General features: G+C 49.7%; 1 protein-coding gene across 1 annotated transcript in view; it reads right to left on the bottom strand.

Annotated features, from left to right (window-relative positions):
* Window positions 1-476: 476 nt before the first annotated feature.
* The window catches only part of LOC310874973 (kinesin-like protein KIF19), a gene marked incomplete at both ends in the record, with an annotated part of 80,653 nt that continues 61,919 nt past the window's right edge, over window positions 477-19,210 (bottom strand). The window contains 9 exon segments of the mRNA XM_083787952.1: window positions 477-604; window positions 1,330-1,525; window positions 1,943-2,171; window positions 3,466-3,661; window positions 4,941-5,064; window positions 6,033-6,138; window positions 8,444-8,607; window positions 11,297-11,421; window positions 18,026-18,296. Coding sequence (XP_083644078.1) covers window positions 477-604; window positions 1,330-1,525; window positions 1,943-2,171; window positions 3,466-3,661; window positions 4,941-5,064; window positions 6,033-6,138; window positions 8,444-8,607; window positions 11,297-11,421; window positions 18,026-18,296 — 1,539 coding nt within the window.

The raw sequence follows: 19,210 nt of genomic DNA on the forward strand, positions 1-19,210 counted from the left end.
GGCCTCCTCAGTGTCCTAAAGCAGGCTAGGGGCCTCCTCAGTGTCGTAAAGCAGGCTAGGGGCCTCCTCAGTGTCGTAAAGCAGGCTAGGGGCCTCTTCAGTGTCCTAAAGCAGGCTTGGGGCCTCCTCAGTGACATACAGAAGGCTAGGGGCCTCCTCAGTGTCGTAAAGCAGGCTAGGGGCCTCCTCAGTGTCCTCCTCAGTGACGTAAAGCAGGCTAGGGGCCTCCTCAGTGACGTACAGAAGGCTAAGGGCCTCCTCAGTGACGTACAGAAGGCTAGGGGCCTCCTCAGTGTCGTAAAGCAGGCTAGGGGCCTCCTCAGTGTCCTCCTCAGTGTCATAGAGAAGGCTAGGGGCCTCCTCAGTGTCGTAGAGAAGGCTAGGGGCCTCCTCCCTCAGTGTTTGCGTGTGTGCTGGGCCCAGGGGCCCGTGGTGATGACATAAAGCAGGCTAGGGGCCTCTAGGGGCCTCCTCCCTCAGTGTCTGCGTGTGCGCTGGGCCCCGGGGCCCGTGGTGGTGACGTAAAGCAGCGGTTGGGGTTGTCTCAGGTGGGGCCCTCGCCTCAGGTTGCTGATGTTGGTTGTGGACGACTCGTTGGTGGAGCCTGTGGACCATCAATATAATATTATAACAATATAACTATATATTATAATAACTTCATCACAGTCTTTAAAATATGAGCTCCTTGTCATAATTTGGTCAGTTCAGAGCAATGGTCCCCTAACACTTTTAACCCATTTAGACCTGAGGATGATTCTACAATGTCTTCTGAAAAAAACCATGTTTCTGTGTCAGTGGTTTTCAAACTATTTCATGTCAAGGTCTCCCATTATATGGGATTGGCCCTGGACTCCAATCTTAAATTATGTTGTTCCAGGGACCCCTCCCCCCCCCAGAAGCAAAGATTTGAGTTAAAAGCGTTCACTGGGAAAGAATATATATAAAAAACCTGCGCCACATTTTCACGATAAAAAAAAAAAAGATCTACAAGCTCGTAGTGCGGCACTCGGTGCAGCACTATGAGCTTGTAGATCTGCTATTGTTCAATAGCTAAAGTATAACATAATTTAAAACACCAAAAGGGGTTCCTGCCCAAAATGGATTGCAGTAAGATATTTTTGATTTGATTGATCATTGCTGGCTGTCTGAATACCAAAAAAAAAAAAAAAAAAGTAAAAAAAGGTCATTAAAATGTTGACCTATTGCTTATAGCAGCTTTAACAGATATAGGGACATAACCCAGACACATAGCGCCTCTCGGGGGCCACGTCAGTGGCGGAGCGAGGCGTGTTATATACAAAGGATAACGTCATATAGCACCGTCTTTACCCTGGGCTTGCTGGGCGTTGTGGTTGTGCAGGGGCGGCCTGGCTTTGGTTGTCAGGGGAGGGGGGCCCGTGGTCCTGTGGTGGTGGGGGGGTCGCAGCAGGGGGGCGGGGGGCTGGCCGTTGATGTGCAGGTGGGGGTCCGACGTGCTGTCCAGGGGACGGAACCTCTGGGCCGCGGTGGTCTTGGTGTGAGGCAGCTGTAATAATAATAATAATAATAATAATATACCTACCCTAGTGTCCCCTAGGGTAGGTACCCTCAAAAAAAAACATGCAGTAATCCTGGTCTCTAAACCGCCTCCCCCTGGCCAGCCGGGACGCCTGATGGAGTTGAAAGGAACTGGTTGGAATAACGTGTTCCTTCCATGCACTACGTCCAACCAGGGAAACTCCCCCCTGTCAGGTGTAAAAGAGTGACTTGGACACTCAGGCATGAAGGAAGCATGAGTTCAAGTCCGTTGCTCTCCCCAGGTTGGCGGAGGGTGTGTAGAGCCCAGGATCACGTTAGATAATTGACACAGGGGTGAAAAATGGGTTACAAAATCGTGGGATAAAAATACAGACAATAAACGGGTCACTGGCGTTACTAAAGTGAACAGGAAGTAATTACTCACCGCTTGACCGGTGACCTCGAAGGAGCGGGACCGCCTCTTCCTGCGGCGGGCCTCAAAGTCCTGCTGCTCGCCGCGGGGGGCGGGGTTCTTATTGGGGAGGAGGGGCGGCGGGCGGTTGCGGGGGCGTGTCCACGTGCCCTGCTGGGCTCCTCCCCCCGGCCCCTCCCCCGCCGTGCTGCTGGACATGTTGTCGTCCGAGGTGGCGTGACGCAGCTCGGGGCTGGGCGGCCTAGCGGGCCGGGAGGTAGACGCAATTATTGTTAACAGTTTCCGTGCCGCGAATGGATTACTCCAGGTTAATGTCGCTGCCGTATCGGACATACCCGCCTTTTGTTTTATGTGTTTAATCCGCCGTAATGTAATGAATCAAAAGAAAATCCGTCTTCGTCGCGGAGTATGAGACTGGATGGCTTCGCTGTGATGACGAAACCGGAAATCGTCACATGCTGTGGGCTGCTAGGGCTTCTGGGAAATTGAGGCCAATGGAAATGCATTGGGTGCAACGCCTCATTGAGACGAGTCTTGTGTGCGTCTTCCGGGTGCATCCGGGTGGTGGATGCGACACTCGGATCATAACAAACCACGGGACCTTTTTTCGCTGGATTTTCGCGGATTAAAAGCCCAAATAATCAGCGTATGCTCTAAAGGTAATACAACAATCTCGGCAGTGAAAGGGGGTTGATTAAAATGCGTGTTAAACGTAAAAAACAGTCAAACTGTTAACATAATCCTTCACAAAATCAGTTCGACAAAATAGTACAAATATCAAATATCTACAAGGTCCCACTGGGAGGAGACCCCGGGGCAGACCAAGGCGCAGTTGGGAACGGCCTGGGGAACGTCTCGGGATCCCCCCAGGAGGAAGTCACTAATGTTGCTCTGGAGAGGGAAGTCTGGAACACTCTGGTGGAGCTGTTGCCCCCGCGACTCAACTACGGATAAGCGGTTGAAGATGGATGGATGGATGGATGGATGGAAGGTCACACAACGCGTCGCTATGCGACACGGTGTGAGCTTGTAGGTCAGCTATTTGTGCTACATAGGAGAAGCACACATTGTGGTAACACAATGTGTGCTTCCCCTATAAAGCCAGAACGTTCCGCCAATGCCAAAGAAATCTGTGCTACGAGCTTACAAGAAGGGTCACTTCCCCCCCGCCACCGGAAGTGATAGCTGTCCATAGTTGAGCCATTCTTCATTCTAGGCTATGCATCGTCGCGGGATGGTTTCACTTTTATTAGCGTGATCAAAGTTTAGACTTTTATAAGATCGCAGTTGGTCTCATTTTGAGGAGAAACTTTCGTTTAGATTTTAGCAGTGAGCCCAGTGTCTCTGATGACATCAACACTGGGCTCACTTCCTTCCTGGACTACAATTCCAATAATGCTTTGGTGCACTGCTTCTCCTTGTGGGATAGGGGGAGGGCTGTCATACCGAGACAACATGTAGTCCAGGAATAAGTGAGCCTGCTAAAATCTAAAATATCTAAAACCACACATTACACACATAAAGACGGCCCCTACCTGCCACGCCGCAGCGCCAGGCCCCTAGGGGGCGCCGTCTCGCTCAGCGACAGGCTGCTCTTGTGCTTCTTGGGGTCGAGCGGGGAGGGAGGGGGGGGCAGCCTCATGCTGGCGTCCACTTCCTCCAGAGCTTTGGAGCGGCGGCGGGCCGCCTTCACCGCGATGCTCTGGACGCCTCGAAGGAGCTGCTGGCGCTCTGTGAGACAGACAGACGGACGGACAGACAGACAGACAGACAGACAGACAGACAGACAGACAGACAGACAGACAGACAGACAGACAGACAGACAGACAGACAGACAGACAGACAGACAGACAGACAGACAGACAGACAGACAGACAGACAGACAGACAGACAGACAGACAGACAGACAGACAGACAGACAGACAGACAGACAGACAGACAGACAGACAGACAGACAGACAGACAGACAGACAGACAGACAGACAGACAGACAGACAGACAGACAGACAGACAGACAGACAGACAGACAGACAGACAGACAGACAGACAGACAGACAGACAGACAGACAGACAGACAGACAGACAGACAGACAGACAGACAGAGAGCTTTAATGAATTTAATGAATTGCATTTTTATAGCGCTTTTCCAAGTGCTCAAAGCGCTTTACAACGTTTCATTCATTCATACATTGGGAGGTGAAGCGGCGAACAGTCGACGCCAGCGTCCTCACTTCCCACATTCACACACCGACGGTGGCGAGCTCACACCGACCGACTCATTGGAGGCAATGTAGGGTTCAGTGTCTTTGCCCAAGGACACTTCGACAGGAGGAGCCGGGATTCGAACCGCCGACCCAGGGATCATTGGATGACCTGCTCTACCTCCTGAGCCACAGCCGCCCTTTAGGCAAATAACTGCTCTGTCTCTCTGTGTGGACAGACAGACAGACAGAGAGCTTTAGATAAAGAACTGCTGTCTCTCTGTGTGGACAGACAGACAGAGAGATAAATAACTGCTCTGTCTCTCTGTGAGTGGACAGACGCCCATGAGGAGACAGAGTGGCTTCAGATAAAAAGGTCATGGTCGTGGTCAAGGTTATTTGTCCCAAACTGGGCAATTTGTGTTCATTAATTTTGACAGTTCGACAATGACAATTTCGTGCAGCAGATTGAGAACATCTACAAACACACATCAAACATGCATGAAGCAAAGAACGTAGTCTACAGTACATAAAAAAGGGCCGGCAGTGGCTCAGAGGTAGAGTGGCCGGTATTAGAGTGGCCGATGGAAACCGTGAGGGTGTTCCTTTAGATCTACAAGCTCATATCGCGCCACCGAGTGGCGCGATACGAGCTTGTAGGTCTGCTATTTTTGAAAAAAAATCGAAGAACGACTGACATTTTTAGAATCTGATCTCAGGTCAGAATGGGTTAATCAGACCAGTGTGTGTCCAGTGGAAAACCTCGTATGAATCTGATCTCAGGTCAGAATGGGTTAAGTGCGTTATACCTTTGCGTGAGAGGGGGACTTCAGCCCCGGCCTCGCTGCTCTCCGGGGACGAGTCCAGGTGACTGCTGACACTGTGACTGAGATGGCTGTATCTCAGAGGACAGTCTGGACCCAGAGGCTGCAGACCCTGTTAGGGGGGGGGGAGAGAGAGAGAGAGAGAGAGAGAGAGAGAGAGAGAGAGAGAGAGAGAGAGAGAGAGACAGAGACAGAGAGAGACAGACATATGCCCTTACTGGGCTGCATTCAAGACACTTGCCTTGTGTCTGACACCTGACTTGTGTCTGAACACAGCTTTGATGGATGTGTTCTGCCCCATCAAACAAAATGTTTGGTCAAACCATATGGGCTTCCATTGGAAATGCATCGGAGCGGCCATTAAACACAGACACAAGACAAACTCCGCCCCACCCCCTCCTGGTGCTGCGGCCATCTTGGAAACTAAACACAATATAAACAATGGGAGAAGGGGTGGGGCAGAGAAAGGCCCTTATTACGGCTTGTAGTGGAGCGGAAATAATTATTTCCATGTTATAGAGAGCACCGAAGTCTGACGTCACTTTCAGTAGAGGGCGCCAGTATACACAGGTTCATGTATTTGTTTAGTTGCATTGAAATCCCCATAGGGCGATTTTAGATCGCCTCATATAAGAACTGTGTTTGAAAAATAAACATGTCACCCCGGCCGCTTCACTCATATGGATATGAAGAATCAACTGACTGAGAGAAAACGCTAATGTCACTGCTGCTGAATTAGTTAGATTTTCGCTAGAAGCAGACTGTATCATATGAGTGACTGACTGTTGCAAACGATACAGAGACACCTCCCTAACAATAACGCAGAGACAGCTTGTTTATTTTTGGACCACAACGCTTATAGTAGACGAGACGATATTAAGAGCACCCCATGTTATTCTCCATAGAGACATTACTTCCGCGAACCAGGGGAATCGTCGGGATGAGCGAGTTACGTCAGGACTTCGGTGCTCTATTCCATGTTCTTTTTAACAATGTTCTTTGTACAACAATTAAACGGCCACTCTTTGCATCTCGCTTCTATAACGTGATGATGTCAAAATAGAGGGCGTGTCTCACCTCTCGGTTGCCGTGTCCGTTGATGTGAATGGGAGGCGGAGTCATCACTACGGAGTTCTTCATGTGTCTGGCATGAGGACTGCTCTTAAACACCCGGTTGTTGTCCCTGGAATGTCAACAGGCAGGCAGACAGACAGGCAGGCAGGCAGGCAGGCAGGCAGGCAGGCAGACAGACAGACAGACAGACAGACAGACAGACAGACAGACAGACAGACAGACAGACAGACAGACAGACAGACAGACAGACAGACAGACAGCGGTAATTAGAATGTTGAGTATAATCTTTAAAGTCATTCTCAAACTTCTTCTCCAAATCTCAGCACGGTTAGGTTAGGATTATTATCTCCAAACTGGCCCTCCAGGATATACAACATGTTGCTATTTGGAGTGGGAAGTCTCCAGCTCTCTGCTGGAGCTGTAATCCCCCTTCACCCGACTCCGGATAAGCGGTTGGAGATGGACGAATGGATGGATGGATACTTTACAGACACAGATGCTTACCCGTTGGGTTCGGTTAGGATGGGGGGGGGGTCCTTACCCGTCGGGTTCGGTTAGGATGGGGGGGGGGGGGCAGGGTGTGTCTAGGTCCTTACCCGTCGGCTTCAGGTAGGATGGGGGGCAGAGTGTGTCTTACCCGTCGGGTTCAGGTAGGATGGGGGGGGGGTCCTTACCCATCGGTTTCAGGTAGGATGGGGGGGGGGGTCCTTACCCATCGGTTTCAGGTAGGATGGGGGGGGGTCCTTACCCGTCGGGTTCAGGTAGGATGGGGGGGGGGTCCTTACCCATCGGTTTCAGGTAGGATGGGGGGGGTCCTTACCCATCGGTTTCAGGTAGGATGGGGGGGGGGGTTCTTACCCGTCGGGTTCAGGTAGGATGGGGGGGGGGTCCTTACCCGTCGGGTTCAGGTAGGATGGGGGGGGGGGGGGTCCTTACCCGTCGGGTTCAGGTAGGATGGTGGGGGGGGTCCTTACCCGTCGGGTTCAGGTAGGATGGGGGGGGGGGTCCTTACCCATCGGGTTCAGGTAGGATGGGGGGGGGGGGGGTCCTTACCCATCGGGTTCAGGTAGGATGGGGGGGGGGGGTCCTTACCCGTCGGGTTCAGGTAGGATGGGGGGGGGGGGTCCTTACCCGTCGGGTTCAGGTAGGATGGGGGGGTTCTTACCCGTCAGGTTCAGGTAGGATGGGGGGGGGGGGTTCTTACCCGTCGGGTTCAGGTAGGATGGGGGGGGGGGTTCTTACCCGTCGGGTTCAGGTAGGATGGGGGGGGGGGGTCCTTACCCGTCGGGTTCAGGTAGAATGGGGGGGGGTTCTTACCCATCGGGTTCAGGTAGGATGGGGGGGGGGGTCCTTACCCATCGGGTTCAGGTAGGATGGGGGGGGGGTTCTTACCCATCGGGTTCAGGTAGGATGGGGGGGGGGGTTCTTACCCATCGGGTTCAGGTAGGATGGGGGGGGGGGGGTTCTTACCCGTCGGGTTCAGGTAGGATGGGGGGGGGTCCTTACCCGTCGGGTTCAGGTAGGATGGGGGGGGGGTCCTTACCCGTCGGGTTCAGGTAGGATGGGGGGGGGGGTTCTTACCCATCGGGTTCAGGTAGGATGGGGGGGGGGGGTCCTTACCCATCGGGTTCAGGTAGGATGGGGGGGGGGTCCTTACCCGTCGGGTTCAGGTAGGATGGGGGGGGGTCCTTACCCATCGGGTTCAGGTAGGATGGGGGGGGGTCCTTACCCGTCGGGTTCAGGTAGGATGGGGGGGGGGGGTCCTTACCCGTCGGGTTCAGGTAGGATGGGGGGGGGTCCTTACCCGTCGGGTTCAGGTAGGATGGGGGGGGGGTCCTTACCCGTCGGGTTCAGGTAGGATGGGGGGGGGGGTCCTTACCCGTCGGGTTCAGGTAGGATGGGGGGGGGGGGTCCTTACCCGTCGGGTTCAGGTAGGATGGGGGGGGGTCCTTACCCGTCGGGTTCAGGTAGGATGGGGGGGGGGGGGTCCTTACCCGTCGGGTTCAGGTAGGATGGGGGGGGGGGGTCCTTACCCGTCGGGTTCAGGTAGGATGGGGGGGGGGTCCTTACCCGTCGGGTTCAGGTAGGATGGGGGGGGGGGGGGTCCTTACCCATCGGGTTCAGGTAGGATGGGGGGGGGGTCCTTACCCGTCGGGTTCAGGTAGGATGGGGGGGGTCCTTACCCGTCGGGTTCAGGTAGGATGGGGGGGGGGTCCTTACCCGTCGGGTTCAGGTAGGATGGGGGGGGGGGGGTCCTTACCCGTCGGGTTCAGGTAGGATGGGGGGGGGTTCTTACCCATCGGGTTCAGGTAGGATGGGGGGGGGGGGGTCCTTACCCATCGGGTTCAGGTAGGATGGGGGGGGGGGGTCCTTACCCATCGGGTTCAGGTAGGATGGGGGGGGGGAGTCCTTACCCGTCGGGTTCAGGTAGGATGGGGGGCAGGGTGTGCCGTCGGATCTTAGCCTGTCCTCGTCTGTGATTGGTCGCTCCGTTGCGGACACTCTCCTGGTCAGAGTCCATTTCCTGTAGCGGGTCTCGTCCGCGGCTGGGCAGCGAGATCTGAGGCAGGGAGCCCTCCTGGAGAGGAGAACAATACAGTACAATACAGTACAGTACAGTACAGTACAGTACAGTACAGTACAGTACAGTACAATACAATACAATACAGTGCAGTGCAGTGCAGTGCAATACAGAGAGCTACAAATATTTGGGTGTCGTTCTTGACAACAAACTCTACTTCAAAAAAAGCCCAGCAGCGTCTTTTTTTTTCCCCAGAGGAAAATGCGTTCTCTGAATGTCTCGTCTGTAACGATGACTCTTTTCCACAGAAGTTTTATTTAATCCGTTCTTATGTTTAGTATTATAATACCCGAGTGGACATGAGACCTGCTCAGGTCGGAGCCGTGTTTTATCATAATCAGCTTATGCGTACGTCCAAATGTTAATAAAAATATTCAATCAGTGTGTGATTGTGTGCCAGTCTGACTGTATTCGAGACACGTGGATAAAGCTAGAAGAGAGCAAAGTAGGAGCTGTTTATATTAAAGTGCATTGAGTGTTGTGCCTTGTTAATATTCCATTCAGCCAAGACCGGTACACGCTGCTAAAACTCTGATGATTGTGTGTTAAAAACACAAATGATCCATTTGGTTAATTTTAAATGCACGCACTCTGAGGAGACGAGAAGAGGCAAGTCTCTCTGTATCCCTCCCACCCTCTGCTGCAGCCTGTGCAGCAAACCTCTCCTTTTAATCATAACATTGTAATTGGTCAATACGTCCGCTATATTATTTCATGAAGTCCACATTTATGTCTGCCTGGCTGGGTCGGTCGGGTCTCTCGGAATGTTGGAAATATTGGATCTCGGTCGGGCTCGGCACCAAAGAAATCTCGGAACAGATCGGAATCGGACGAAATAGTCACGGATCCATTCAGGTTTGGTTTAACACATTCTGGACGGGAACCCCTTTTGGTGTTTTAACCCATTCTGACCGGGCACCCATTTTGGTGTCGGCATCATGTTATGCTTTAGCTATTGAAAAATAGCAGATCTACAAGCTCATATCGCGCCACCGAGTGGCGCGATACGAGCTTGTAGGTCTGCTATTTTTGAAAAAAAATCGAAGAACGACTGACATTTTTATAGAATCTGATCTCAGGTCAGAATGGGTTCGTCAGACCAGCGTGTGTCCAGTGGAAACCTCGTATGAATCTGATCTCAGGTCAGAATGGGTTAACTAAGCATTATGTTATACTTTAGCTATTGGAAAATAGCAGAGTTTTCGGAATGGGTCGGAATCGGTAAAATATCACAGATTAATTTTGGATTTCGGGACCATTTTTTGGGACCCGTGAAGACCTCTACATAATATACTACCAGGGTGGTAACATGATCTTTTCAATAAGAATATAGGTGGGCCAGTGTCACAGACAGCTGATTTAGAATATAGGTGGGCCAGTGTCACAGACAGCTGATTTAGAATATAGGTGGGCCAGTGTCACAGACAGCTGATTTAGAATATAGGTGGGCCAGTGTCACAGACAGCTGATTTAGAATATAGGTGGGCCAGTGTCACAGACAGCTGATTTAGAATATAGGTGGGCCAGTGTCACAAACAGCTGATTTAGAATATAGGTGGGCCAGTGTAACAAACAGCTGATTAAGAATATAGGTGGGCCAGTGTAACAAACAGCTGATTTAGAATATAGGTGGGCCAGTGTCACAAACAGCTGATTTAGAATATAGGTGGGCCAGTGTCACAAACAGCTGATTTAGAATATAGATGGGCCAGTGTCACAGACAGCTGATTTAGAATATAGGTGGGCCAGTGTCACAGACAGCTGATTTAGAATATAGATGGGCCAGTGTAACAGACAGCTGATTTAGAATATAGGTGGGCCAGTGTCACAGACAGCTGATTTAGAATATAGGTGGGCCAGTGTCACAGACAGCTGATTTAGAATATAGGTGGGCCAGTGTAACAAACAGCTGATTTAGAATATAGGTGGGCCAGTGTAACAAACAGCTGATTTAGAATATAGGTGGGCCAGTGTAACAAACAGCTGATTTAGAATATAGGTGGGCCAGTGTAACAAACAGCTGATTTAGAATATAGGTGGGCCAGTGTCACAAACAGCTGATTTAGAATATAGGTGGGCCAGTGTAACAGACAGCTGATTTAGAATATAGGTGGGCCAGTGTAACAAACAGCTGATTTAGAATATAGGTGGGCCAGTGTAACAGACAGCTGATTTAGAATATAGGTGGGCCAGTGTCACAAACAGCTGATTTAGAATATAGGTGGGCCAGTGTCACAAACAGCAGATTTAGAATATAGGTGGGCCAGTGTAACAGACAGCTGATTTAGAATATAGGTGGGCCAGTGTAACAAACAGCTGATTTAGAATATAGGTGGGCCAGTGTCACAAACAGCTGATTTAGAATATAGGTGGGCCAGTGTCACAGACAGCTGATTTAGAATATAGGTGGGCCAGTGTCACAAACAGCTGATTAAGAGGTGGGCCAGTGTCACAAACAGCTGATTTAGGCAAAAATAAAAGGTTCCACTGTGTGGCGTGGCGTGGCGTGGCGTGGCGTGGTGTGGCGTGGCGTGGTGTGGTGTGGTGTTGCGTGGCGTGGCGTGGTGTGGTGTGGTGTGGTGTGGTGTGGCGTGGCGTGGTGTGGTGTGGTGTGGTGTGGCGTGGCGTGGCGTGGCATGGCGTTGTGTTGTGTGGTGTGGTGTGGTGTTTTGTGGTGTTGCTCTACCTTCATGGAGCGTCGGATGGTGACCTTCTCCAGAGCCATGGCTCTGTCCAGGTTCCTCTCATCATGTTCTCTCAGGTACATGTCGTACAACTCCTGGAGGTGAGGAGGGACCAGCAGGCTGTGGTCTGAGAGAGAGAGAGAGATGGAAAACCACCAAATGTTTACAACATGTTTAAAACGTTGAAATACTGCTGTAGAAAACCCCACCACTCTCCGGCTGAGAGTGGGGTGGAACCGGAGCTGATCACCTCATTCCTCCTCTAGTGGTGGGTGGGGCTATACTGACTACTAGTTGGGCCCACCTGTGGCTGGCCTATAAAGGCCCAGGTGTAACCCTCAGAGAAAACATTTGGTCTCATTTGGTATAGAAATGTTGAATGGGTGAAGAGGTAAACCTGATTATGTCCACCTTGATGCGTTAATATAAGTAAGTCTCTTCTCTGTTTAAACTGTATCTTCTCTTACACTGAGATCCTGTAATGTTATTTATCCGATGCATCCCTGTAATGTTATATGATTGTTTGTTACGCTCTATAGTTATTTATGCCTTTGTTTGGTACTGATTGTTACTACTTTTCATTTCCTGTTCTCTTCAGTTCAACCATCATCCTCAATAAATATATGTGAAACCACAAGCCGACTATGGTCCTGCATGGTGCTCTAATAGGCACACTGGTGTAAGGGTGATATAGCCTACAACCAGCAAACCCCTTCGTACAGTATACAATTCTTTCAACTGCTGTCAACTTTCAAAAGTATATAAAGCGTCTCCTATGTGGATGTATAACTATCTCTGACAGAAAATGCACAATCTTGTATCATCTCACAAGATGGTATATTACTCAAAGTGTTAATATAACACAGCTCTGTTTACACGTTTACTGTATTGTTTTATCTTGATTGTTTTGTTCCACTTTTGCTTTGGCAATGTAAACGTATGTTTTCTCATGCCAATAAAGCTCTGAAGCTTTGAATTAAATTGAGAGAGAGAGAGAGAGAGAGAGACACACACACACACACACACACACACACACACACACACACACACACACACACACACACACACACACAGTCGTAATCATCCTCATATTACCTCGGCTACTTGTAAACTAGGGATGTTAACACTAACTACTGTAATGACACTAATTACTGTAATGACACTAATTACTGTAATGACACTAATTACTGTAATGACACTAATTACTGTAATGACGTGTACTATAATACAGGTTTTAGAATGGAAACCACAGGGTGCCTTCATTGGACGTGTACCACTTTACTGCACCTACATATATACAGAATGGAAACCACAGGGTGCCTTCATTGGACGTGTACCACTTTACTGCACCTACATATATACAGAATGGAAACCACAGGGTGCCTTAATTGGACGTGTACCACTTTACTGCACCTACATATATACAGAATGGAAACCACAGGGTGCCTTAATTGGACGTGTACCACTTTACTGCACCTACATATATACAGAATGGAAACCACAGGGTGCCTTAATTGGACGTGTACCACTTTACTGCACCTACATATATACAGAATGGAAACCACAGGGTGCCTTCATTGGACGTGTACCACTTTACTGCACCTACATATATACAGAATGGAAACCACAGGGTGCCTTCATTGGACGTGTACCACTTTACTGCACCTACATATATACAGAATGGAAACCACAGGGTGCCTTAATTGGACGTGTACCACTTTACTGCACCTAAATATATACAGTATATGTACCACTTTACTGCACCTAAATATATACAGAATGGAAACCACAGGGTGCCTTAATTGGACGTGTACCACTTTACTGCACCTACATATATACAGAATGGAAACCACAGGGTGCCTTAATTGGACGTGTACCACTTTACTGCACCTACATATATACAGAATGGAAACCACAGGGTGCCTTAATTGGACGTGTACCACTTTACTGCACCTACATATATACAGAATGGAAACCACAGGGTGCCTTAATTGGACGTGTACCACTTTACTGCACCTAAATATATACAGAATGGAAACCACAGGGTGCCTTAATTGGACGTGTACCACTTTACTGCACCTAAATATATACAGAATGGAAACCACAGGGTGCCTTCATTGGACGTGTACCACTTTACTGCACCTAAATATATACAGAATGGAAACCACAGGGTGCCTTAATTGGACGTGTACCACTTTACTGCACCTACATATATACAGAATGGAAACCACAGGGTGCCTTAATTGGACGTGTACCACTTTACTGCACCTACATATATACAGAATGGAAACCACAGGGTGCCTTAATTGGACGTGTACCACTTTACTGCACCTAAATATATACAGAATGGAAACCACAGGGTGCCTTAATTGGACGTGTACCACTTTACTGCACCTAAATATATACAGAATGGAAACCACAGGGTGCCTTAATTGGACGTGTACCACTTTACTGCACCTAAATATATACAGAATGGAAACCACAGGGTGCCTTAATTGGACGTGTACCACTTTACTGCACCTACATATATACAGAATGGAAACCACAGGGTGCCTTCATTGGACGTGTACCACTTTACTGCACCTACATATATACAGAATGGAAACCACAGGGTGCCTTCATTGGACGTGTACCACTTTACTGCACCTACATATATACAGGTTTTAGAATGGAAACCACAGGGTGCCTTAATTGGACGTGTACCACTTTACTGCACCTAAATATATACAGGTTTTAGAATGGAAACCACAGGGTGCCTTAATTGGACGTGTACCACTTTACTGCACCTAAATATATACAGTATATGTACCACTTTACTGCACCTACATATATACAGAATGGAAACCACAGGGTGCCTTAATTGGACGTGTACCACTTTACTGCACCTAAATATATACAGCCAACCCAACAGTGTTGTTTTTTACAGTACATTTTAGTCTTTTTTTTTTTTTTTTTATAATTTTTATCCCACAATTTTGTAACCCATTTTTCACCCCTGTGTCAATCATCTAATGTGATCCTGGGCTCTACACAAACACACCCTCCACCAACCTAGTCCCCATATATGGGGGTCAAGGGGAGAGCAACGGACTTGAACTCATGCTTCCTTCATGCCTGAGTGTCCAAGTTGCTCCTTTCCTCCTGACAGGGGGGGGTTTCCCTGGTTGGACGTAGCGCGTGGAAGGAACACGTTATTCCTCCTGACAGGGGGGAGTTTCCCTGGTTGGACGTAGCGCGTGGAAGGAACACGTTATTCCTCCTGACAGGGGGGAGTTTCCCTGGTTGGACGTAGCGCGTGGAAGGAACACGTTATTCCACCTGACAGGGGGGAGTTTCCCTGGTTGGACGTAGCGCGTGGAAGGAACACGTTATTCCTCCTGACAGGGGGGAGTTTCCCTGGTTGGACGTAGCGCGTGGAAGGAACACGTTATTCCTCCTGACAGGGGGGAGTTTCCCTGGTTGGACGTAGCGCGTGGAAGGAACACGTTATTCCTCCTGACAGGGGGGAGTTTCCCTGGTTGGACGTAGCGCGTGGAAGGAACACGTTATTCCTCCTGACAGGGGGGGGTTTCCCTGGTTGGACGTAGCGCGTGGAAGGAACACGTTATTCCACCTGACAGGGGGGAGTTTCCCTGGTTGGACGTAGCGCGTGGAAGGAACACGTTATTCCTCCTGACAGGGGGGAGTTTCCCTGGTTGGACGTAGCGCGTGGAAGGAACACGTTATTCCTCCTGACAGGGGGGAGTTTCCCTGGTTGGACGTAGCGCGTGGAAGGAACACGTTATTCCTCCTGACAGGGGGGAGTTTCCCTGGTTGGACGTAGCGCGTGGAAGGAACACGTTATTCCACCTGACAGGGGGGGAGTTTCCCTGGTTGGACGTAGCGCGTGGAAGGAACACGTTATTCCACCTGACAGGGGGGAGTTTCCCTGGTTGGACGTAGCGCGTGGAAGGAACACGTTATTCCTCCTGACAGGGGGGAGTTTCCCTGGTTGGACGTAGCGCGTGGAAGGAACACGTTATTCCTCCTGACAGGGGGGAGTTTCCCTGGTTGGACGTAGCGCGTGGAAGGAACACGTTATTCCTCCTGACAGGGGGGAGTTTCCCTGGTTGGACGTAGCGCGTGGAGGGAACACGTTATTCCTCCTGACAGGGGGGAGTTTCCCTGGTTGGACGTAGCGCGTGGAAGGAACACGTTATTCCTCCTGACAGGGGGGAGTTTCCCTGGTTGGACGTAGCGCGTGGAAGGAACACGTTATTCCTCCTGACAGGGGGGAGTTTCCCTGGTTGGACGACGTAGCGCGTTGGAAGGAACACGTTATTCCTCCTGACAGGGGGGAGTTTCCCTGGTTGGACGACGTAGCGCGTTGGAAGGAACACGTTATTCCTCCTGACAGGGGGGAGTTTCCCTGGTTGGACGTAGCGCGTGGAAGGAACACGTTATTCCTCCTGACAGGGGGGAGTTTCCCTGGTTGGACGTAGCGCGTGGAAGGAACACGTTATTCCTCCTGACAGGGGGGAGTTTCCCTGGTTGGACGACGTAGCGCGTTGGAAGGAACACGTTATTCCTCCTGACAGGGGGGAGTTTCCCTGGTTGGACGACGTAGCGCGTTGGAAGGAACACGTTATTCCTCCTGACAGGGGGGAGTTTCCCTGGTTGGACGTAGCGCGTGGAAGGAACACGTTATTCCTCCTGACAGGGGGGGGTTTCCCTGGTTGGACGTAGCGCGTGGAAGGAACACGTTATTCCTCCTGACAGGGGGGAGTTTCCCTGGTTGGACGTAGCGCGTGGAAGGAACACGTTATTCCACCTGACAGGGGGGGGTTTCCCTGGTTGGACGTAGCGCGTTGGAAGGAACACGTTATTCCTCCTGACAGGGGGGAGTTTCCCTGGTTGGACGTAGCGCGTGGAAGGAACACGTTATTCCTCCTGACAGGGGGGAGTTTCCCTGGTTGGACGTAGCGCGTGGAAGGAACACGTTATTCCTCCTGACAGGGGGGGGGTTTCCCTGGTTGGACGACGTAGCGCGTTGGAAGGAACACGTTATTCCTCCTGACAGGGGGGAGTTTCCCTGGTTGGACGTAGCGCGTGGAAGGAACACGTTATTCCACCTGACAGGGGGGGGTTTCCCTGGTTGGACGTAGCGCGTTGGAAGGAACACGTTATTCCTCCTGACAGGGGGGGGTTTCCCTGGTTGGACGTAGCGCGTTGGAAGGAACACGTTATTCCTCCTGACAGGGGGGAGTTTCCCTGGTTGGACGTAGCGCGTGGAAGGAACACGTTATTCCTCCTGACAGGGGGGAGTTTCCCTGGTTGGACGTAGCGCGTTGGAAGGAACACGTTATTCCACCTGACAGGGGGGAGTTTCCCTGGTTGGACGTAGCGCGTTGGAAGGAACACGTTATTCCTCCTGACAGGGGGGAGTTTCCCTGGTTGGACGTAGCGCGTTGGAAGGAACACGTTATTCCATTTTTAGTCTTTTGTATATCGGCTATTTGCAACCAAGTGTAAAATGACTTCTACTAGTCCCTTTCCTAACATTTTAGTCTAGTTTTTATTTCTTGACGAAATTGTCGATATATTTAGTCTTAGTTTTAGTCGTCATAGCTTAGTTTTCATTTAGTTTCCGTTTAGTTTTCATCAGTGGAAAAAGGTTAGTCGACAAACATGTTTTTCGTCATCAACATTTCGGGAAATAAACTGAACCCTAAACCCACCGTCTATGAAGCGCCATATAGATTTGTTTTTATTTAGTTTTAGTCAGTGAAAAAAGGTAGTCGACGAAAATTTTTCGTCTTAGTTTTAGTCGACGAAAACAACACTGGAACCCAACCCAACTCAACCGTCTATGAAGGGCCTCTACTGCTATATATTTAGTCTTAGTTTTAGTCGTCATAGCTTAGTTTTCATTTAGTTGTCCATTTAGTTTTCATCAGTGGAAAAAGGTAGTCTTAGTTTCAGTCTACGTTAACCCATTTTTGGGTGGGAACCCCTTTTGGTGTTTTAAACATTATGTTATAATTTAGCTATTGAAAATGTTCTCAATATTTCATGTCAAGGACCTCTAGAATTATATGTATTTGGCCTCCGACCCCCATCTGAAAATATGTTGTTCCAGGGAGGGATCCACCAGAAGCAAAGATTTGAGTTAAAAAACGTTCGCTCTGAAAGAATAATATATTCAAAGATTTGCGACACGTTTTCACAATTTTTCAAAAATAGCAGACCTACAAGCTCATAGCGCGCCACTCGGTGGCGCGCTATGAGCTTGTAGGTCTGCTATAGGTCTACAAATACATATAATTCTAGAGGTCCTTGACATGAAATATTGAGAACAACTTAAAAATTCATTTTTTTTTTTAAATATATCTTTTATCCCACAATTTTGTAACCCATTTTTCACCCCTGTGTCAATCATCTAATGTGATCCTGGGCTCTACACACCCTCCACCAACCTAGTCCCCATATATGGGGGACAAGGGGAGAGCAACGGACTTGAACTCATGCTTCCTTCATGCCCGAGTGTCCAAGTTGCTCCTTTACACCTGACAGGGGGGAGTTTCCCTGGTTGGACGTAGCGCGTGGAAGGAACACGTTATTCCAACCAGTTCCTTTCCCCTCCATCAGGCGCCCCGGCTGGCCAGGGGGAGGCAGTTTAGAGACCAGGATAAAAAAGAGAAATAATACATTTTAAAAAGACATTATTATTAAACCCCCCCCCCCAAACGCACCGTCTATGAACCTCCTCTGCTGCTGGATGATCTGGTCGCAGAGGTGCCGGTGCTGCTCAAAGCGCTGCACGGCCACGTTCTTCTGGCGGATCACGTTGTCCTTGAGCAGGGCCCGGGACTGCATCTCTGCGTTCTGGACCTCCAGCTCGTGGACCTTGCAGAGCAGAACCAGAACCTCCCGCTGCTCCTCAGAACTCACCCGCCGCGGCAACGCGTCCTCCAGCCGCCGCGCGCGCTCGCGGAGCTCCAGGAAGCGGCGCTCCAGAGACGCCTGGGGAGGGAAAAACGGGAGGGAAGATTTTGGTAACCCATTCTGACCTGAGATCAGATTCATACGAGGTTTCCAACTGGACACACACACGCTGGTCTTATAGCAGATCTACAAGCTCGTAGCGACGCCACTCGGTGGCGCGCTATGAGCTTGTAGATCTGCTATTTTTAAATAGCTAAAGCATAACATAATGCTTAGTTTAAACACCAAAAGGGGTTCCCGTCCAAAATGGGTTAATTTAATATTTCGTTGCGCAATGTACATTTCGTTTTTGGTGATCTATGGGCGCCATTTTCGCACCGCTGAACCCCTTATCTTTAAACTTCTTTGCCTTTTTTTACTATTTTGAAAAACATTTTTGAATAGTTCAACTAGCCACTCTATATGTGCACGTTGTGAGCTTGTAGACTGGCCATTTGAACTATTCAAAAATGTTTAGCAAAATAGTAAAAAAAAAAAAAGGCAAAGAAGTTTAGGGATAAGGGGTTTAGCGCTGACGAAAATGGAGCCCTATAGAGAGCACCGAAGTCTGACGCCACTTTCAGTAGAGGGCGCCAGTACACAGGTTCATGTATTTTTTTTAAATTGCATTGAAATCACCATAGGACGATTTTAGGTCGCTTCATATAAGAACTGTGTTTGAAAGATAAACCGATCATCCCGGCCTTTCTGTCAGGGGGGTGGCTGTGCCTCGTTAATGATGTCCATTGATATTTGATACGGCCAGTTTCTGGAGAAAATGGAATTACTTTGGCCGCAAAAGCCTTGAAACTACATATGTAAGCAATGTCGCTGCTAATATACGTCACGCCCAGCTGTCAACACAGTGCGTTCCTGAGATTCCTCGTTGACGTAAGCTCAGCTGGCGGTGACTCGACTCGTATACGAAACATTAAATATCAATACAATTGTAT

This window comes from Protomyctophum parallelum (genome assembly GCF_964188405.1).
Source record: "Protomyctophum parallelum genome assembly, chromosome: 17".
Classification (NCBI taxonomy): Eukaryota; Metazoa; Chordata; class Actinopteri; order Myctophiformes; family Myctophidae; genus Protomyctophum; species Protomyctophum parallelum.